Source organism: Eucalyptus grandis, chromosome 7 (genome assembly GCF_016545825.1).
Source record: "Eucalyptus grandis isolate ANBG69807.140 chromosome 7, ASM1654582v1, whole genome shotgun sequence".
NCBI lineage: Eukaryota > Viridiplantae > Streptophyta > Magnoliopsida > Myrtales > Myrtaceae > Eucalyptus > Eucalyptus grandis.
In genome coordinates, this window is record NC_052618.1 from 42,064,752 (window position 1) to 42,082,958 (window position 18,207).

An 18,207-nucleotide genomic window follows, 5' to 3' on the forward strand; every position below is an offset into this window, starting at 1 on the left:
AGTCAGCATTACTACCGAAGTTTTAGTAGGCCGTGTTCGCTGAGCTGTAATTTAGCGTTGAGGTTGAGTAATTGAGATGATCGGGAAAAGGTCTCGTTGACATGTAATCGACTGAGTCAATTGATCGATGATTCGTTATGAATTCTTGATTTGATGTGATGACGTGATCCAATGATTGTATGAATTAGACTGACTTGCAGGAAGAGACTGAGGCCAAGGTAAGTCATCCGACCTATGTTCGTGCTTAGGCAGCTCCAGGGGCGTATTTTCTTCCTAGTCGGGTTTTAGGGGGTTGAACTTGCTGAGACATTCTCACTGGTTATTGTATAACCATTTTCAGGTCCTTAGATGGTGTTGATGGAGGACCAGAAGTCCCAGAGTTTGGGAAGGTGGAGACCAAAGAATTGGCGAACATGTCTGACTAGAGGGTCATAGGATAGTTCCCTTTTTGTTAAGCTGATATTTTTGTAAACAGCATGGCATTGTATATAAACCTATATGTTTATAAAAAGGCTTGTTTTGATCTGAAAAATTGAGGCCATACTTTCCTATCCGATTGTGTTATTGTCTGGGGATTGTTTATCTGCTTCCGCATGCGTATTAAAACGAAATGGTCGGCGATGTGTCCTGGGATGTTGCTATTATTTGACCGTAGAGGATGGGCACACGCTTGGAGGATCGGAGCGTGACAAAATGTATGTCTTATAATATGCTTATAAACTTAAAATTCACGGTAATTATGATTTAGCCATATGAACATCCTCACTGAAACTGTCGTTGTAGGGTGGGCAATTCTATCTGGTTGAAGATTCGCGCTTCCAACTTATGAATCATTTATGAAAAGAAAGTATTGGTGGAGATAGAAATCCGCACGGTAGTCGACTTGGACACTAGGTCATGCTGGCCCACATGCCAGACCCGGGCAGGTTTTTCTTAGAAATTGATTTATATTTTTTTGAATAAAAATAATTAAAAAAAATGAAGCTATTTTTTTGTCAAATAATAAAAAAGATACTTGAAGAAATTTAAGGAAAAACTCTAATTCAATTAAACCAATTAAAATAAAAACAGCTCTTCACATAACTTGAAAAAAACGAATTGCACATAATGGTGTCCTTGTAACTCCAACACACAAATTACATCACAAGAGAATGTTTGATAAATTCAGTGTCTATGGAGCCGTGTCCCTCACCATAATTCAAATGATATAATGTTGCTGTTGTCCTCATTCTTCAACACTACTCTCTTTCTTTCCATTTGATGACAGAAAATTAGCTCTGTTGATGAGCTATGCTAACATGGGCTAGCAATCTCTAAAAAGAGTTAGCAACTTAAAGGGATAGCTAATCAGAGCAAATAAATTTTAATAACTAAATAAAAAATTAAGTAAATTAGAAAAGAACGATTAAACGTTGGCAACTCAAATGAAAATTCATAATTTAATGGACAAAAGTTGGTAAATTACTCTAATTTAGATAAAAAATTTCATGTAATAGTTAGTAAAATTGAAACGTTAGTAAGCTATGCAAACAAAAGTTGGTAAGTTAGTACACAAATTGGTAATTTGCCAACTGTAAAAAATTGATGATTTCAGAAAATTCTTGATAAATTACCAAAATGTTACGTGGAGAAAAAAGTCACAAGTTATTCTTTTTTGCCAACAGTTTTTTTCAAAGTTATCATTGTCAAAAAGCCTCTCGTTGCCATTTTAATTGAGGAAAATTGAATGTAGATGTGAGAATAGTTACCTTGTCCAAAAGGCATATATGAGATCTAGTACATTAAATATCTAAGAGGTTCTTCCAACGTAACTTGGCCAAAAAATTAGGATCCATTCTGGAACAATAAAATCGTTCATATGTGGCATGCAGAACAGTTTTTACAGAAACAATAATGGAAAAAAAAAGTAACTTTCCAATTTTCATGTAACGCAATAACTATTTGAATCAATTTCCTAATGCAAATTAATTTTGCTAAGGTTTTTTCCTTTTCATATAAAAGAACTTTTGCTTTTCTTTCTTTACAAAAAAAAAAAAAAAAAACTTTTGCTTTTCTTTTTAACATGAGTGTGCTATTTCACGAGTCATTCTATTTCACGGTAAATGTAGAGACCCAGCGGCATAGAGGTTCTCACCAAGTTTCTCCTCTGCATTTATATCGTAGTATGGATTACTTATCTAGAGTTGCTTAGATAAATTAAAGAAGACAATAGCCAGACTAAGAGTTACGTGGTGCCGTCTGAATCCCTCTTTCTTCGTTTTTGTTTGTTGTCCTCCATTGACCCTTATTACAAAGATTAAATAAGATACATGTTTTGGGTTAATTTGAAAGATCAACCGTTGGGCCGGCGGGTCTTGGAAGGCATTGACTTGGAAACTTGGAGCCGTCCTTTAAGAAATCATGGTGGACATTGATTAGAAAATGACTGTATCAATATTATATAGTGGCTCTTTTCTTGGTGAATCAAAGACAATTATCCACTTGATTAAAGCAATACTTGTTCTCAGGTCCCAAAGAACCTATGGCGTCTTATGATAGCCTTGTGTCTACTATCCTATGGGCAATCTTTGTCATTCAAGTAATTGAATTCAGTCATTCCAACGCTTCAACCAACGTTTCAACCAATGTAAGCTGTATTGGTGTAGAGAGGGAAGCTCTTCTGAAGTTCAAGCATGGTCTCACAGATCCTTCGAGACGCTTGTCATCATGGATTGGAGAGGAATGTTGCAAGTGGGAAGGAGTTGAATGCAACAAGAAAACTGGCCATGTCCTGAAACTTGATCTTCATAATCCATGTATAGAAGAGATCGACATTAACGGCTTTGTACCTTCAGATAAGTGCAAGCTAGGAGGTAACATAGTTCCTTCTTTAACTGAATTGAAGTATTTGAAGTATCTAGACCTCAGTGTCAACAACTTTTCAACCCAAAAAATCCCAATGTTCTTTGCTTCTCTTCAGAAATTGGAGTATCTAAACCTTTCAGATGCAAGCCTCAATGGAGATATTCCTAAGCAGCTCAGTAACCTTTCCAAATTACAGTACTTGGATCTCAGTAGAAATCCCTATACAGCCTTGAACGACTTTGACTGGGTGTCGAAATTATCTTCCTTGAAATATTTGCACATGTCCTCTGTTGACCTTTATAAGGTCAAAGATTGGATTGGTTGCATTAACATGCTACCATCTTTGCAATCTTTAGGATTGAGCTATTGTAATTTGCAAGATATATCTAGCTCTTTGCAAGCCAATTTTACATCTCTTAGATTTCTCAGTATCGGGGCAAATCTTCTAAGTTCTATTCCCCCATGGGTCTATAACTGTAGCAAGCTAGAACATATTGATTTGTCCGGCCTATATGAGATTAGGGAATCTTCCGGTGGCATCCAAGGCCATTTTCCCACAGCAATCATCGAGAATAATCAAAGGCTTGTCTTCTTGGATGTGTCTTGGAATTCGCTACAAGGTGATTTTCCCAAAAATTTGAGCAGTCTTTGCAAATTGCAATCGCTACGATTAAATCAAAACTTCTTAAATGGGAATATCTCTGACATTTTAGGCAATTCACTTGGTTGCTCACAAACTAAGTGGAAGATCTTTGATGTTTCCGCCAATAATATTAGCGGCAACCTGCCAAATCAATTCAAAGATTTCAAAGAATTAGAGTACCTTGATCTTTCATTTAACTTGATTTTTGGTTCTATTCCTACTAATTTGGTGGAGCTGTCGTCTCTAAGAACTTTCGATCTTCGACATAACAAAGTGAGTGGGACCATTCCAGAGAGTATTGGGCAACTATCGAATCTAAAGCATATCTTCCTAAGCCGGAATTCTTTGTATGGAGTTGTAAGCGAACTTCACTTTAAAAATCTGAAAAGCTTAACCAGGTTAGACATTTCTTCCAATGAGCTCATATTGAATGTGAGCTCTACGTGGATTCCACCATTTCAAGCTCGCAATATATACTTGTTAGATTGCAAAGTGGGACCCGAGTTTCCGAGATGGCTTCAAACACAAAGGAACATTACCAGATTGAAAATGTCAAATGCGAGCATATCAGATGACATTCCCGATTGGCTCTACGACATTTTCTCTAACATTGAAATTTTAGATATCTCAAGCAACATGCTAAGAGGCCAAGTTCCCCAAGATATCGGAGACAAGATGCCACAGTTAACAATATTGAGACTTTCAGGTAATGATCTCACCGGTGGCATTCCAAATTCTTTGTGTAAGTTAAATCGACTGTATGGAATTAGCCTCTCAAAGAATCAACTGTCTGGGAAACTTCCTCGATGTTGGGGAGCGTCGCAAGTGTTGGAATATTTGTTTTTTGGGGATAACAAGTTAAATGGCCAGATTCCAATATCCTTGTGCCATCTTCAGCAATTGTCCGCTCTTAGCCTACACAGAAATGGCTTTACTGGAGAAATCCCAAACTGTTTGTTAAATATGCGGCCAATGGAGGTCCTTGATCTAAGCGACAATGAATTCACAGGTAGGTTACCACCATTTGGGCCACAATCATCAAATTTGTTAGTGATCAATTTAGAGAAAAATCGCTTTGTTGGGGGCATTCCTCCCCAATATTGCCAACTTATACTTCTCCAGTTCTTGAGCCTAGCACATAATTACATTTCTGGACCCATTCCCAATTGTTTTGACGGGTTCTTGTCTATGGTTAATGCGGATGAGGTATATTTTTATTTGTATGGTGTCGATGTTATGGTTAACACAAAGGGAACTAGCCAAATCTTTGGGATTACGCTTGAATACTTCCGCTCAATCGATCTTTCAGCAAACATGTTGGATGGGCAAATACCAAAAGAGTTCACTAAGCTCGTCCGACTTCAAAATCTGAACCTTTCTCAGAATAAGTTGAGTGGATATATCCCCTCAAATATTGGTGACCTGAAAAACTTAGAATCTCTTGATCTTTCCAGAAACAAATTGTCAGGTACCATCCCTCTGGGCATATCCAGCATGGACTTCCTTAGTCATCTCAATCTGTCCTTCAATAGACTCTCTGGCCCTATTCCGTCTGGCAATCATCTACGCACCGTGGACGATGAATCGGTTTATCGCGGCAATGACAAGCTCTGTGGAGCTCCTCTTCTAAATACTTGTCCTGGAGACGAGCCACCCGGTAGTGATGGGTGCGACGGTGATAATTTCGGTGGAGATAAGCCTAGCAAAGGTGATTTCGATATCCGCAATTGGTTCTATGCGGGATTGGGGCCTGGCTTTACGGTGGGATTTCTAGGATTTTGTAGCGTCCTGCACTTCAAGGGATCTTGGAGGGTCTCTTACTTTCAAGCGATGGATAAGGCCATTGAGAAATTTTCAATGACAACAATGATCCTCAAGAGAACATTCCCACGACGTGAAAAGGAGCTTGTTTAGCAGGTAATACTTGCCCCTTTCTTGCTAACCAATTTCTTGCATCTTTTCTTGGTTGAAGCCATTGTTGATTATTTTGGGCATGTGTACCAGAAGAGTTAAGAGAGCTGGAGAAACTTGCCCCACTTTGAAGAACTGCTTCGGGTTATCAGATGGACAGAATAAAATACGTTCACATCAATAAACAAAACGTGTTTTAAGCCTTCGACTTTTCTTTTTCCTCTCTTGTTAATTTCTAGCGTGTGGCAGAATGAATATGTTTAGTTTTGTTGACTGGTCAAGGTGGAAGGAACTACTGTTGAAGATACGCTCCTATTTTTGATCAACCCCGTTAGAAATTTGCATGATTTAAAATTTGGGAGTGTATCGAGTGCACTACACATGTAATGCATTGTCACAGTAAATAAGATTTGATTGCATAAGTGTGGCCGAAAATTTTTCTGAGCATACTAACGAATCTTTTCACAAAGCCATTAAGAAGTTAAAGGCATCATCGATTTTCACAAACCAACTTAAAGGTGAGTATCAAGAAGCATACTTCCCTAGTTTGTTTAGATAGTATCTTCATTATAAATTTTAACTAGATTGCGCAAAGACAAATTGTTAGTATTTTAAGCATGGGACTAGATATGTCATCTGAATTTTCTTATCAAGGAAACAACGTTAAATGCACTTATTAGAAAGATTATTATCCAATGAATGAGCTCAATTATCCTATCACCATCGAGGTTAAATTATTCTGAAAAGCCCTAAAAATTAGTCTCCCTAATCACTTCTTACGAGGCTTCTAATCATTTAACTATACAATGACATGATTGATCATCACGCTACATCTCCGGTTTTTCACGGAAATCCATGACACATATCGCACTTCCATGTGACCCTGTCATTGAAAATTGAATAATGTACGTGCACAACGTACAACTAATAATCTATTTATAAATTAAAAATCACGGTCAAAACCCTCGTTTGGATAATTTTACCGGCACGAACATCCTCACGAGAGCGGACTTTAGCCTCAAGAGTTGATTCAAGAAGAATGGCCATGATTGAGGCTCAATGGAGATCAGATCCTTCATTTCTTTAATGGACCGAAATGAAAGTGAAAGTTCTCTCTCTTTCTCTGGTGCTCGATTTCGATTCAACCAATAGCGCTGATTCTCGTTACCTTTCTTGTATCACCAGGGCTGGCCTCAGTCAACTCCAGCCCACATAACCACTCTGGACCTCCATCGCCAGCCACCATACGCTAGGCCACAACAGAACCAGAGGACAGAGAGCAGAGCACTCATCACCACTCATATGATGTTTGAAAATTCCCCTAAATTGAAGATTTTTTCTGGTCCGTAAGTCCTTGCCGCTGCCTCCGAAAGTCGTCCGGCACCACTCATCGCCACCGGTCTCTGTTTTCAAGTTGCACCGATTGTGCTCTGTTCTAATCCGTTTTTCTTTTTTGGCCTTGTAAATTGGTGGAATTTCCTTTGCCGGTGCCGATACTCACCAGAGACACATCCAGAACCCTTCATCGATCTTAGTTTGTGACCATTAATCGCGCCATCAAGTGGGGAAAATATATTCATCTAAAGCCAACTAGGGAGATTGCGAAGAGCCAGGTCGTCCTAAATTAGCTTTCAGAGTCTAAGCTCTTATGTGCACTTTTTATTATTCAAGTAGGTGGATTTCTGACGCCAAAGACGGTGCCTTGGTTTGTGGATGAAGTAACTTGAAGAATATTCATGTTTCTAATAACAATTCCCGTGGTCACCTGCTGATTCAATTTGGAAATTTCAAAATGATCTTTTGATCTGTCGCGGGACTCAATTCCTAGTCCTATTCCCTCTACAGTGGGGGAGCTATATCTCTGAGAGAGTTGCATCTCGAAGGGAACATATTAAGCGGGAATTTTTTCAGAAAATATTGGCTGACTATCCAATTCGGAGGTGGTGGACATTGATATTTGAATGTGTAAGCGAAATCCACTTTACAAATCTTAAGAGCTTGACCAAAGCTATCAGTTTTCCTGAATTGAGTTGTTATAATTGTTAACGCGTCTTGGGCTCCTCCTTTCCACATTTTAAGAGTCTCATGTCCAGTTATGAAGTGGGACCAGAATTTCAAACTGGTATCAAACCTAGAGAACTATTTCAACATTAGACACGTCATGTGCAAGCATCTCGGATGAAATTCCCGATTGACTATCCAATGCTTTGTCCAATATTGAAGTGTTGGATCTCTTCGATAATATTATCAAAGGCAACATTTCCCAAATTAATGAAAAAAGATGCTGCAATTACATCTAGTGTCACTTTGCGAAAATAACCTCGTCGAACAACGACCAAAAAAAATAACCTCGTTGGTGAAAGCAATCCTCTTGCGTTCACATTTATGTATCACTCAACGATCTCCCTTTTCATGGAGGACTTGAGAGTTCAAAACCTCAATTGTCATTCAACGATAATCCTTTCTAAGCTCCATGGTCAAAGGGGTCGGGCATTAATTTTTTGGTAAAATATGATATCAATATGAGGGAATTGATTGAAGTTCCAACCTTGTGAGATGAAGCATGTTTTTAGTACACTTTTGAGGATGCAACCCAAAATTAATATAGCAAAGAAGCACTATGTATCTACTTTAATTCTTCTCAATTAGGGACTTGGAAATTAATCGTCAGAACAATAGTCATGGACAAAATCGTTATTTGGCATTGAGGTGTCTTTGATCACTTTTCGCCATTGCCTTCGGCATGAATAAATTTCAAGAGACAAACTACCCGCATAATACAATTTATTAGTCTTCTGAACTTTCGTAATGAAAACGTGTTCATGTGGAACGAATTCAGCTAACTGTATGAGAACAGACAAGTGTCACGAGATTGACTCCCAACGGTCACTACCTCTGCATTAATCAAATCTTACAAAAGTTAGGAGGTTGAAAAGTTTAGCAAGACAACTCAAGGCCAGCATTCTATGTCAACCAGTGAAGATCCGGTGCTTTGTCTTGGGTCATCCGAAAACTGATTGATCACTCAAGCAATTAAACAGATAACGATATCAGTTAGTGGCTCCTTATTGTGGTGAAAACAGACAAAAGTTTATGCCACTTCGTTCCTGTTTAGTCTAGAAAATAATTGCATCTGCATTCATGATTCCTCTGGAGGAAAAGTCTCACGGTGCACAGTGATTGTAGAATACAGTGCACTTGCGGCAAACGTAACATAATTTTTTTTTCGTTTTCCTTCTTTTTTTATAAATTGCAGCGGACAGAGGGGAAGGAATATTGAAAATAATTGCATGACATTGCTCATAAATCCTTCCATTTTCTTTTTTCCTCGCAATGTTAAGAAAAGTGGTTTTAGGTTTCTTGACCTATGACGGGTCTTGCAAGGCACCACTTCATTTTAAACAAGAGAACCTCCGGTGGGAGTGGACAGTTTCTAACTTGAGGAATTTAGATCGGTCGTATGTCGTCCTTGTCAACCTTAAAGAAGGATTAAGTGCTATCCACATGCTTTCCTTCCTAGAGTTTTCCTTAAATGCTTCAGCCTCCTTGCATGTCAATTTCACTTCTGTTAAATTCTTTGATTTGTTCGACTAGAAAAAAAAAAAAAAAAACAATTTCTTTGATTCGTGTTAAAACTCCATAAATTCATTTATTCCTCCTTGTTCAAAACTTCAGCAAACCTCGAGCATCTTGATCAGAGTTATAATGATAGCCATGGCATATTCTCCGCTGTCATCTTTTGAAAGTAGACGGTGGCTTAGATTCCTTGATGTTTTTGGAAATAGGCTGGAAGGTGAACTTTTAAAAGACTCAGCATTTCATGCAGTTGGCAAGTACTAAGCTTGCGTGGTAACGAATTTATTTGGAAGATTTCCAACACAAAAGACGGTGCCTTGATTTGTGGATGAAGTACAAATTGACTTGTCAAATTCCTGAGGCAAACGCGAGTTTGATTGCAATAAATCCATAGTTTTTCTCTTCATGTTGGAAGATTGCCATTGAAGCTTCAAATAATAAACACGTTGTGCTCATTATTCTCAAACACTACTCTTTCTTTCCATTTGGTTATAAAAAAACAACAAAATAATCTCTTGCTTTTGTCCTATAAAATAAGATGTGTATAAAATGAGCCGATTGTGTGAGTCGAAATTGGACAAGTCTACTCATAGGTATGGTAAAAATTGAAACTTTGTTTGGCTGGTAATATGTTATCGATAATTTCTTTGAGCCACTAATGAATCTTTTAACGATGCTATCAAGAAGTAAAAAACATGTTTTCATGCACCCACTTAAGGGCCAGTATTAGGATACCAACTTCCCTAGCTTGTTGATAAGTTTCTTCATTTACATTATAACTAGGATTGTGCTCGTATAAAACTCTATTGTTATAAACATGATGCTATATATTTTATCTGAATTTTTCTCACACTAATACCATTAAAATGCCAAACCGTCACCCCATGCCACAATTATTTGAAACTAATTTCCATCTCACAAAAAACCTGAACTTGCACTATATGATACATTTATCCAAAACTAATTATATTTATTCAAAAAATCACAAACCTATAAAGTTAACAATAATGTACAATCTTGGAAAAATAAATAGAGGCAAAATCAATATATTCAGATTATTTCGCTATCAATGCAATTAATAATTTGTTATTGAACTTGACATAGATAAACTCATTATTTCATTATTAACTTACAAATAATTAAATGGCCAAATAATTTGCCGATCCAATTTTTCATAACACAATTTGAAAATAAAGACCAAAATTTTCAAATATGTATTTGATAACGTGTTCACAGTATTCTTGATTTTTCTTTCTTGTTTACTTCCACGCATGATTGTCAGTCAATATTTTGATTAATGATTCTTATTTCTCTGGACAAATGCGGAAACAAACTTAAGGATTTGGCCACTGATCAACTGAGATACTAAGATTTTATTTTAATGAATAAATAACTGAAGATTTCAAAAAAAGGCTCCAATCCAATCTTAAACTAGCCATCGATGAGCAAGAGTTGAAAACCCTACATGGTTTCCAAGTGAAATATTTCGTAATTTGTCATGTATCATTTTTTATGCTTGAATTTCACAAAGAAGACCACGAAACCTGAACGTGGCCTTTTAAAGCATTAATTCCTCAATTGACCAAACTTAAAACCAAAGTCCTCAATTAGCCATCAACCAAATAAGTTTCGTTTCTACAATTATCCCTAATTTTCTCCAATACCACTAAAAAACAATGCACTCAGGCAACCTCACGTTTTTGCCACTGTTACCATGATTGGACATACCATCGCTAGTTGGGGCATCAAACTGTTTTCTTGCCTCGTTTTAGCAATCAACGATCTTAAGTGACAAACTTAAAGGCGTTACTTAGAGAGATTGCTATACTATATTCATATAAATTAAATTTATTTTGTCTATGGACTTTTATTTGATTCATCCTTAGTGTAACAAATAAGTTACACACTTATCATTCAACTATTAACACATGGAATCATTCAGTTACATAGCTAAGTTTAAGCACATATATCATCCATTCAATAGCGAATACATAAATTTTTTGGTACTCCAAGACTCTGTTTGTTTCATAATAAATGAATTATTTGAATAATATTTTCCTAAAATAATCATTGGTATCGTTTGAAATAACTAGACAATATTTTTTTCATTATCGACAACAAATTATATCTAATTATTTTTAGTGAAATAATTTTTAAATCATTTAATTTTCGTAACGTTCAAGAATCTAACAATAGTCTTCTTCTTCTTTTTTTCTTGACTAAATGCTTGAATGTAACTGTTCAATTCCTCTATGGAAATAATCATAATTTCCATAAAAAAAAATGACAAGAATCCCAAAAATATCCCCGCTCACTCACTTCCCTCTCCAAAAGCAAATATTTTTTTAACTCAGCATCGCCAAGAGGACTTGCATGCCGCCGCCGCCACCGCCGCCGCCGCTACCATCATCATCTTCTTCTTCACTCCTTACTAGACTCTAGGAGTGAGCATGGTTCGGGTTGAGTCAGTCTACCCCTAACTCTAGGAACAATCCACACAGTCTTGATTCTCAATTTTTGGGATCGAGGACCGATCCTATTGAACTTGGGACCGAGGATCAGACCGACCCAATGGGTTCGGTCCAGTTCCAAGGTCAACCCGAGACTAACAAATATTTTTTTTTATTTCATTTTTTGTACTCCTTAAAAAGGTGATTAAGGACCAGATGGCCCAATGGGTTCGATCCCGGTTTCAAGGTCAACCAGGACTAACCAATAATTTTTTATTTTATTTTTTATACTCCTTGAAACGGCAACTGAAGACCGTACCGACCCAATGGGTTCGATGATGATCAAGGGCAACTAAGAAATGCAAGCGGTGAGGGTCAAGTGGGGTGAGCGTCGAATAGAATGAGTATCGAATGTCGAGCGGGGAGTGACAAGCCAAGTGAGCATCGAGCGGGGAACGACATGAGTGACCCAAAGCGAGTGAGGCGAAAGTCGAGTGATGAGCGGAGAAGTTTTTTTTTTTTCGATTTTAGTAAATTGAAGACTAAGAGGACAAATTAGACAGAATAAAATGAATACTAGAGGAGGATGTCATAAGTGCCTTTTTGGACGCTGTGAGGACTCCTCACAAAAATATTTTCCTCATTCGTAAATTATGACTATTGACGCACTAAAAGACATTAAAAACCTAAATTATTAAAGAACAATGTAAAATTACTTAAACTCCTCACTAAAAAGCTATCTAACGTTCGATGTTGTTTATTTTAAAGTTTTCTCTATATAAAAAAATATAAATAATATATATATATATGTTTAGAGTCAGGGTTGGTCCGGATTGGACCGACTCGAAACTCTTAGGACCTATGACCAACTTGCACAGTATTGGTCAAAGAATTCTAAGACCAAGGACCGACCCAGTCTCCCTGGGAACTGGACTAGGATTGGTAGAGTTGGGCCGATCCAGGGTCGGTCCAAGGTTGACCTTGGACCGATGCTCACCCATACTAAACTCAGCTCATCCCCTTCCCTTGACTTTCATTTATGCAAATCTCGCTTCTTCTCTCTCTCTCTCTCTCTCCCTTCATTCTCTCCTCCTGCCCCAACCTCTCCTGCGATGGATGAAACAATCGTTTTTTCCCCATTTCACTCGCTCTGCAAAGCCCTCACCGACAATCATGATGCCTTGGACACCCAGAGCAATGCCATTTGTGTTAATAATTAAACCAAATTCATGAGGTTACTGATTCACTAATCAAGTTGTTGATGTTAGTAGTTGTCGATGTACAAGTTTAATGTTGATATTTGTTCAGCTCCTAAGATTGATGCACAAGTCTTTATTGTAGCGTTGCTTTCAAAGTGTTTGTTTGCATTTCTATGTCTTGTTTTATGTTCTGTACATTCTTAGGAATGATCTCTTTGAAATACTAGATACATTTATGGGTCATTTAAGTGTCCTACTGTAAGCCTATTTAAAAGCAAGTCTTTTAATCCTTTTCGATAAGGTGAAAGAAAAGAAAAAAAAGCCACTTTGTCTCCTTCTCTTCCTTAAGTATTGCGAGTTGTGAGTGACTTTCACCTTCAAATTATCCCGTCAAATTTGGTACCTATGTGTACAATTTGTTTATAATTGCCTGTCCGTTAACCACGTAACAAAGAGATTAGCAAGAAAATATATTCTACGCAAGTAGCGTTGGTGTCACACTAGTGGCGGCCATGAAGTCAAAATTCCTCGAGTATTAGGAGATTTCGCCTAATTTTTTTGACATCCACGATTGGAGGGGCTTGAAATTCACATTGTTCTATATTACGAAAGTGCGGGGTTAACTAGGGGTGTTAGAAACTGGAAAATAGAACCGAAATTTTGTGCATTTTTGGTTCGTGAATGATGGAAAGATAACCATTTTTTTTTCCAGTTTGGATTATTTGGGTTTACCAAACCAAACCAAAATTCTCAATAAAAACTGAACACCCAACTTAAAAGTATCTCTTCTTAGTTTAGTTCATACTCAATTTTGGGTGTGAAGGGAAATCGAAAGCCAAATTGATCCAAACCGATTTGAACGGGTTTCTAGTTTAGTTCATAATTAGTTTGGGACGTGATTTGGTTCAGTTTAACTATTGACACCCTTAAGACTAGATGAAGAGATTCAAGTGGAATAGATATTGGCAATGGCAATAAATTGGCTTCAAAATATGTGTACTATATATGCTGGTCAATTTAATACAATTAGTTCTACCTTATTGACACTTAAATTTTTCATATTTATTTAGGTTTTAAATTATATGAAAAATTAGAGATTAATTTATAATCCTTAAAAAATTAATTTTTATTAAATTACATCGCGTATAAACATTAGGAATATTTGCATTACTAGTATTAAAAAATTAAAAAAGATAATTAAAAATATCTTTGTTCTTGAAAAAGGGGGAGGTCGGGCAAGGCCGGGGGCCCACTCCCGGCCCCGTCTCCTTTTTCTTTATCTTCTTCTAACTTTCCCTTGTGCAGGCCGGGCCATCTCATCTGCTTTTCGGCCCGGCCCGCTTATCTCTCCCCTTCACCTTCTCTCCTCTCTGTCGTGACGACGAACAACACAGGATGAAAGACGCCGGTGCATGGTACAGAGAACACCGTGGAGAATGTCGCGCGGCACGGGTTTGGACAGAGGCATCTAGCTTCGTCCCGGCTTGGAGTGAAAAAGGAAGAGAGGGAATCCGGGGGAGAGATTGAAAAAGAGAGCGACTGAGAGATAAAAACCAAAGGGCGAGAAGGAGTTCTTTGGCAGCTTGGCCACGCTTGAGCCCCGTCCGACGACTATCGGCCGACGCCTTCGAGTTTGCAGCTCCGTTTTAACCCTACACCAAACCTCCGGTGAGTTTCCCGAGGATCTCGGCTCGGGGACGCCGTGAAGCGGTTGACCATAGCTTGACTTGTCCTGAGCTCGCCCTATGGCCACCGTCTCTGAGCCGGATAGAGATTCCGCGGTCGAAACTCATTCCCATGAAATCCCATTTTGCCTCGCCCTATTCTATTTTAAGGAAGGACCGAATTTGGTGTCTCTAGATCTTGAGCGCTTTCTTTTTAACTGAGTTGGTGCTTGATGTCGAGCATTCTCTGGTGATGTTTTTCGGGTCTAGACCCAAGTTCAAGTTCTAAAAAATGCTCGATATCTTTTGTACTCACCATATATTTGACGAAATGACCTCAGGTGAACTTATGAGCACAGCCTTTTCTTTCAAGTTCGAGGCACGCTAGTGTGGCTGGAGGCTGTTGATCGTCTCATTTATCATCGAGTATGTTTTTATGAAATTTTTGCTCATCAATTAAGGTACCGTGGCCTTCCCTTGTGTTGTTTTTTCCATGTTTGTTTGTGTCAGTGGTTTTCCATGCCAGTCAGTGGTGCGGGTAACTCATCTCGTCCTTGGCAGCCATAGTCACGCGGGATGTTGGTATAAGTTGGTCTCTGCAAATCGTGCATTGGTTGTTCGCCATGGGTTGGTTCGTCGATATTGGTGAACGGTTTGGATTGCCGACGTCGGATGGGATATGAGTTCGGCTGCCGGGGGAGGTCCGTTCCGAGGTTTAGCCACGTCGCCGTCGCTAAAAGTCTAAAACCGCTGGAGTTGGAGCGTGGTCAGGCCAAATGGCATCGTTCGCTCACGGGTGGCGTGAAAGGGGGCTGCTAGAGCATAAAGGGCCTAGATGGTAGCTCGGCTTAGGTTTATTTTACGGGATTTTGAGCTGATTTCCGTCACAATAGGAGCTGGGCCTGAGGTGGGGTCAATGGAAATAGAGAGCTAGCGTTGGATTTGATTATGCCAGAATCAGTTTAGGGCTTAGGCGGGATGGCTGGACTTTTAGGTGAACTAGGCCTTTAGGGTTTAGTTTAGGTTCGTTTTAGGGCCTAGGCCAAATTGGGCTCAGTGTGGGAGTCCGCTTGTGAATTGGTCCATATTGGCAGGCCTGCATTCAGGCCCGAGCTCGGCCGGAACCCTTTTCCAAATAAAATTTTTAAAATTATATTTTAAAATTTTTAAAAATAAAATATAAGAATAATAACAACAACAATAAATAACTAGCTAAATAACTATAAATTAATTAAAAATTCCATAAAAAATTATTTTTTATAATGTCAAGAAAATTTTTAAATAAATAAATAAATAATATATATTTAGGTAGTCTTCTATAAACATTGTGGGAAAATCATTTTTAAAAAAATCATGCTAAAAAATTGAATAAGCCATTAGGGCTTTATCATAGAGTTTCTATTGTTCTTAGAGACGAACACTCTTGATTGAGCACTTTCATTATATTGATTATCGTTCACCTTTAGCATAGTATTTATCTTAGTGTTAGATCCTTGCTTTGCCTTCCTTGGTTGCTAATTGTTATTTTAATGATTGTGCATCTGCGTGATCACTTTAAATGTTAGTGAATATGTTTAAAACCAAACCAGACTGCTTGACAAAAATCTTTTTGAAATGAACAAGATTATATATTGAAAGAGCATTAATTAATTAGTATAATCAAGTATCCAATCTTAGATTTTCTAGTTGCATAGGAAGTGAAGTATGCTCCCATACTTCACTTGATTTTTAGCCGACTTTAATAAGTTAGTGGCGAATCTTTATAAGAAAATTCTTATAATGTCAATTTGAATACCCAACGTCATGTAAGGTATGGGCTTGGGAGAGTTTGCATCTAAAATAAGGGCCGTAGGCTCACCTTTTATGTAATATCATTGAACATATTTCCCTCCGTACCAAGGGGTAGGTCACGACACACCTCATGGATAAAGATGGCACCCTCTATAAGTGGTGCCCAGAATAATGTATTGTCTTTGTTTTGTGAGAAGAAAAACACCCCACAACCTTTGCTAGGTCAGCATCTTCATCTACCAATGTGTTGGAGATAATATTGGGAACAAACTCGAAGTACTTTCATTTTCTCAAATAAAGGTCTGAAGTGAATCTTGTTTCAAATAAAGGCCTGAAATGACTATATTAGTATAAAATGAGGGTTTGAAATGATTATGATTGTTTCAAATAAGGGCCTATCCTTGCTAGCAAAAAATTTCGACTGATCAAGGATGTTTTCATTCAATACAATTTAAATTTAAATTAAATTAGATTGAAATTTACAAAATTAAAAAATTACAATTTTTTTAAAAAAGGCAAAAAGAGGCGGGAGGGCCCCCTTTCGCCCGTGGCCACCACTCATCGCCAATGGGGTGGCGAAAATGGTTGGTGGGGCTATTGGTGATTGGGTGAGACGAGAGAGGGCGGCGACCCTCTCCCAAATCCGGGCGAGGGTCGTTGGCCGCAGGTTGGTGATCCTTGCCAAGCGCCCTTAGACCTTACACCACCCAATTTCAGGGGCACTGGGCAAGGGTTGCGAGGCTTGCTCGAGGCCATTGACCCTCGCCCAAGTCGGGGTGAGGGCGGGCGACCCTTGCCCAAATCTAGGAGAGGTTCACTATCCTTTTGCATCTCTAGCGAAGGCTTGCTAGTCCTCACTTTTAGTTGGTGAGGGTCGGCGGCCCTCACCAAAGTGTCGGCGACCTCATCGGCTATCACTACCCCACTGGTGATGGGGCATTGGCCATAGGTGAGAGGGAGCCTCCCTCCTGTGCGTGTCTTTTTAATTTTTAATATTAATTTTTTTATAATTTTTTGGAAGGAAAAAATAGAAAAAAAGAAAGAAAAAAAGTAAAATAAAAATAAAAAAATTTAAAAGATAGATTGCCTTTTATTAAACAATGAGTTTATGTCATTTTTTGAGACTGATATGACCATTTCATACCATTATTCAAAACAAGGTTAACTTCAATTCCTTGTTTGAAATAACGTCTATTTTAGGTTCTTATTTGAAAAAAACAATAGTATTTTTGGCCCTTATTTAGAGTTTTCTCAATATATTATTAGAGTTGGTGAAGACAATGACGGCACTATGCAATGATGGAAGAGGAAAGCCACTAGTTTTCCGATTCTTTCCGTGCTCATGACTTACTGGCCCTATCGGCGTCTATACAGGAGTCCACGTGCACTAGCCAATGGATCTTGAAAGACAATAGGTATAGCTTGTCCTCGAATTGATTGGTTTTTGTAAAATTTGAGCCCAACGGACCGTGCCCAACATGAACAAGAGGAAATTAACGACATTTGCAGGATCCAAATCATGGGGAGGAACACGCATCAAACGCGCAACATATTGGACATTCTCTTTGGTGAATCGTTGTTAGGACACAGTTATGTGCTCCTGATGTGCATTTTATATGAAGCTGTAGTTGTCTTTCTATTTGATTTGATTGATTAAGTATTTTCCATTCATATACTTTCAAAATCTTTTATTATTTTGTAACATGTGGAAAAAAATTAGTTTCATTAACAAAAATTAAATCAATTTTTTAGAAAACATGGCTCAACCCTGCCACGTCAATTTCTATCTCCCCCATTCTCTCTTTTCACAAATGATTCATAAGTTGGAAGCGTGTGACGAGATATATAAAGCTTATGTAAAATCCAGGATTGCCTAACACTTCGACAAACCCGAGTGGGGATGTTCGTACGGGTAAAAATAGTCATCCGAGGTTGTCGATCATGAACCCGAACCAAATCCTAATTACCATGAATTTTAAGTTTATAAGCAGATTATTAGTTGTACGTTGTGCATTCATTATTCTATCTTCAGTGAAAGGGAGCCGCGAACTTCATGGTGGAAGTGCGATATGTGTCATGGACTTGAGTCAAAAAAGGGAGATCTTAACATGGTGATCAAGCAAATGGTT

At 38.1% G+C, this 18,207-nt stretch overlaps 1 protein-coding gene across 1 annotated transcript; it reads left to right on the top strand.

The window, feature by feature from the left end:
* Positions 1 to 2,521: 2,521 nt before the first annotated feature.
* LOC108956681 (receptor-like protein EIX2) lies at positions 2,522 to 5,401 on the top strand. The gene has a single exon (XM_039317818.1). It carries the CDS (start codon positions 2,522 to 2,524, stop codon positions 5,399 to 5,401), a length of 2,880 nt encoding a protein of 959 aa, XP_039173752.1.
* Positions 5,402 to 18,207: the final 12,806 nt, after the last annotated feature.

Excerpts from the sequence above, each read along its gene's own strand:
- LOC108956681 (XM_039317818.1), top strand. The coding sequence starts at position 2,522 with ATGGCGTCTTATGATAGCCTTGTGTCTACTATCCTATGGGCAATCTTT.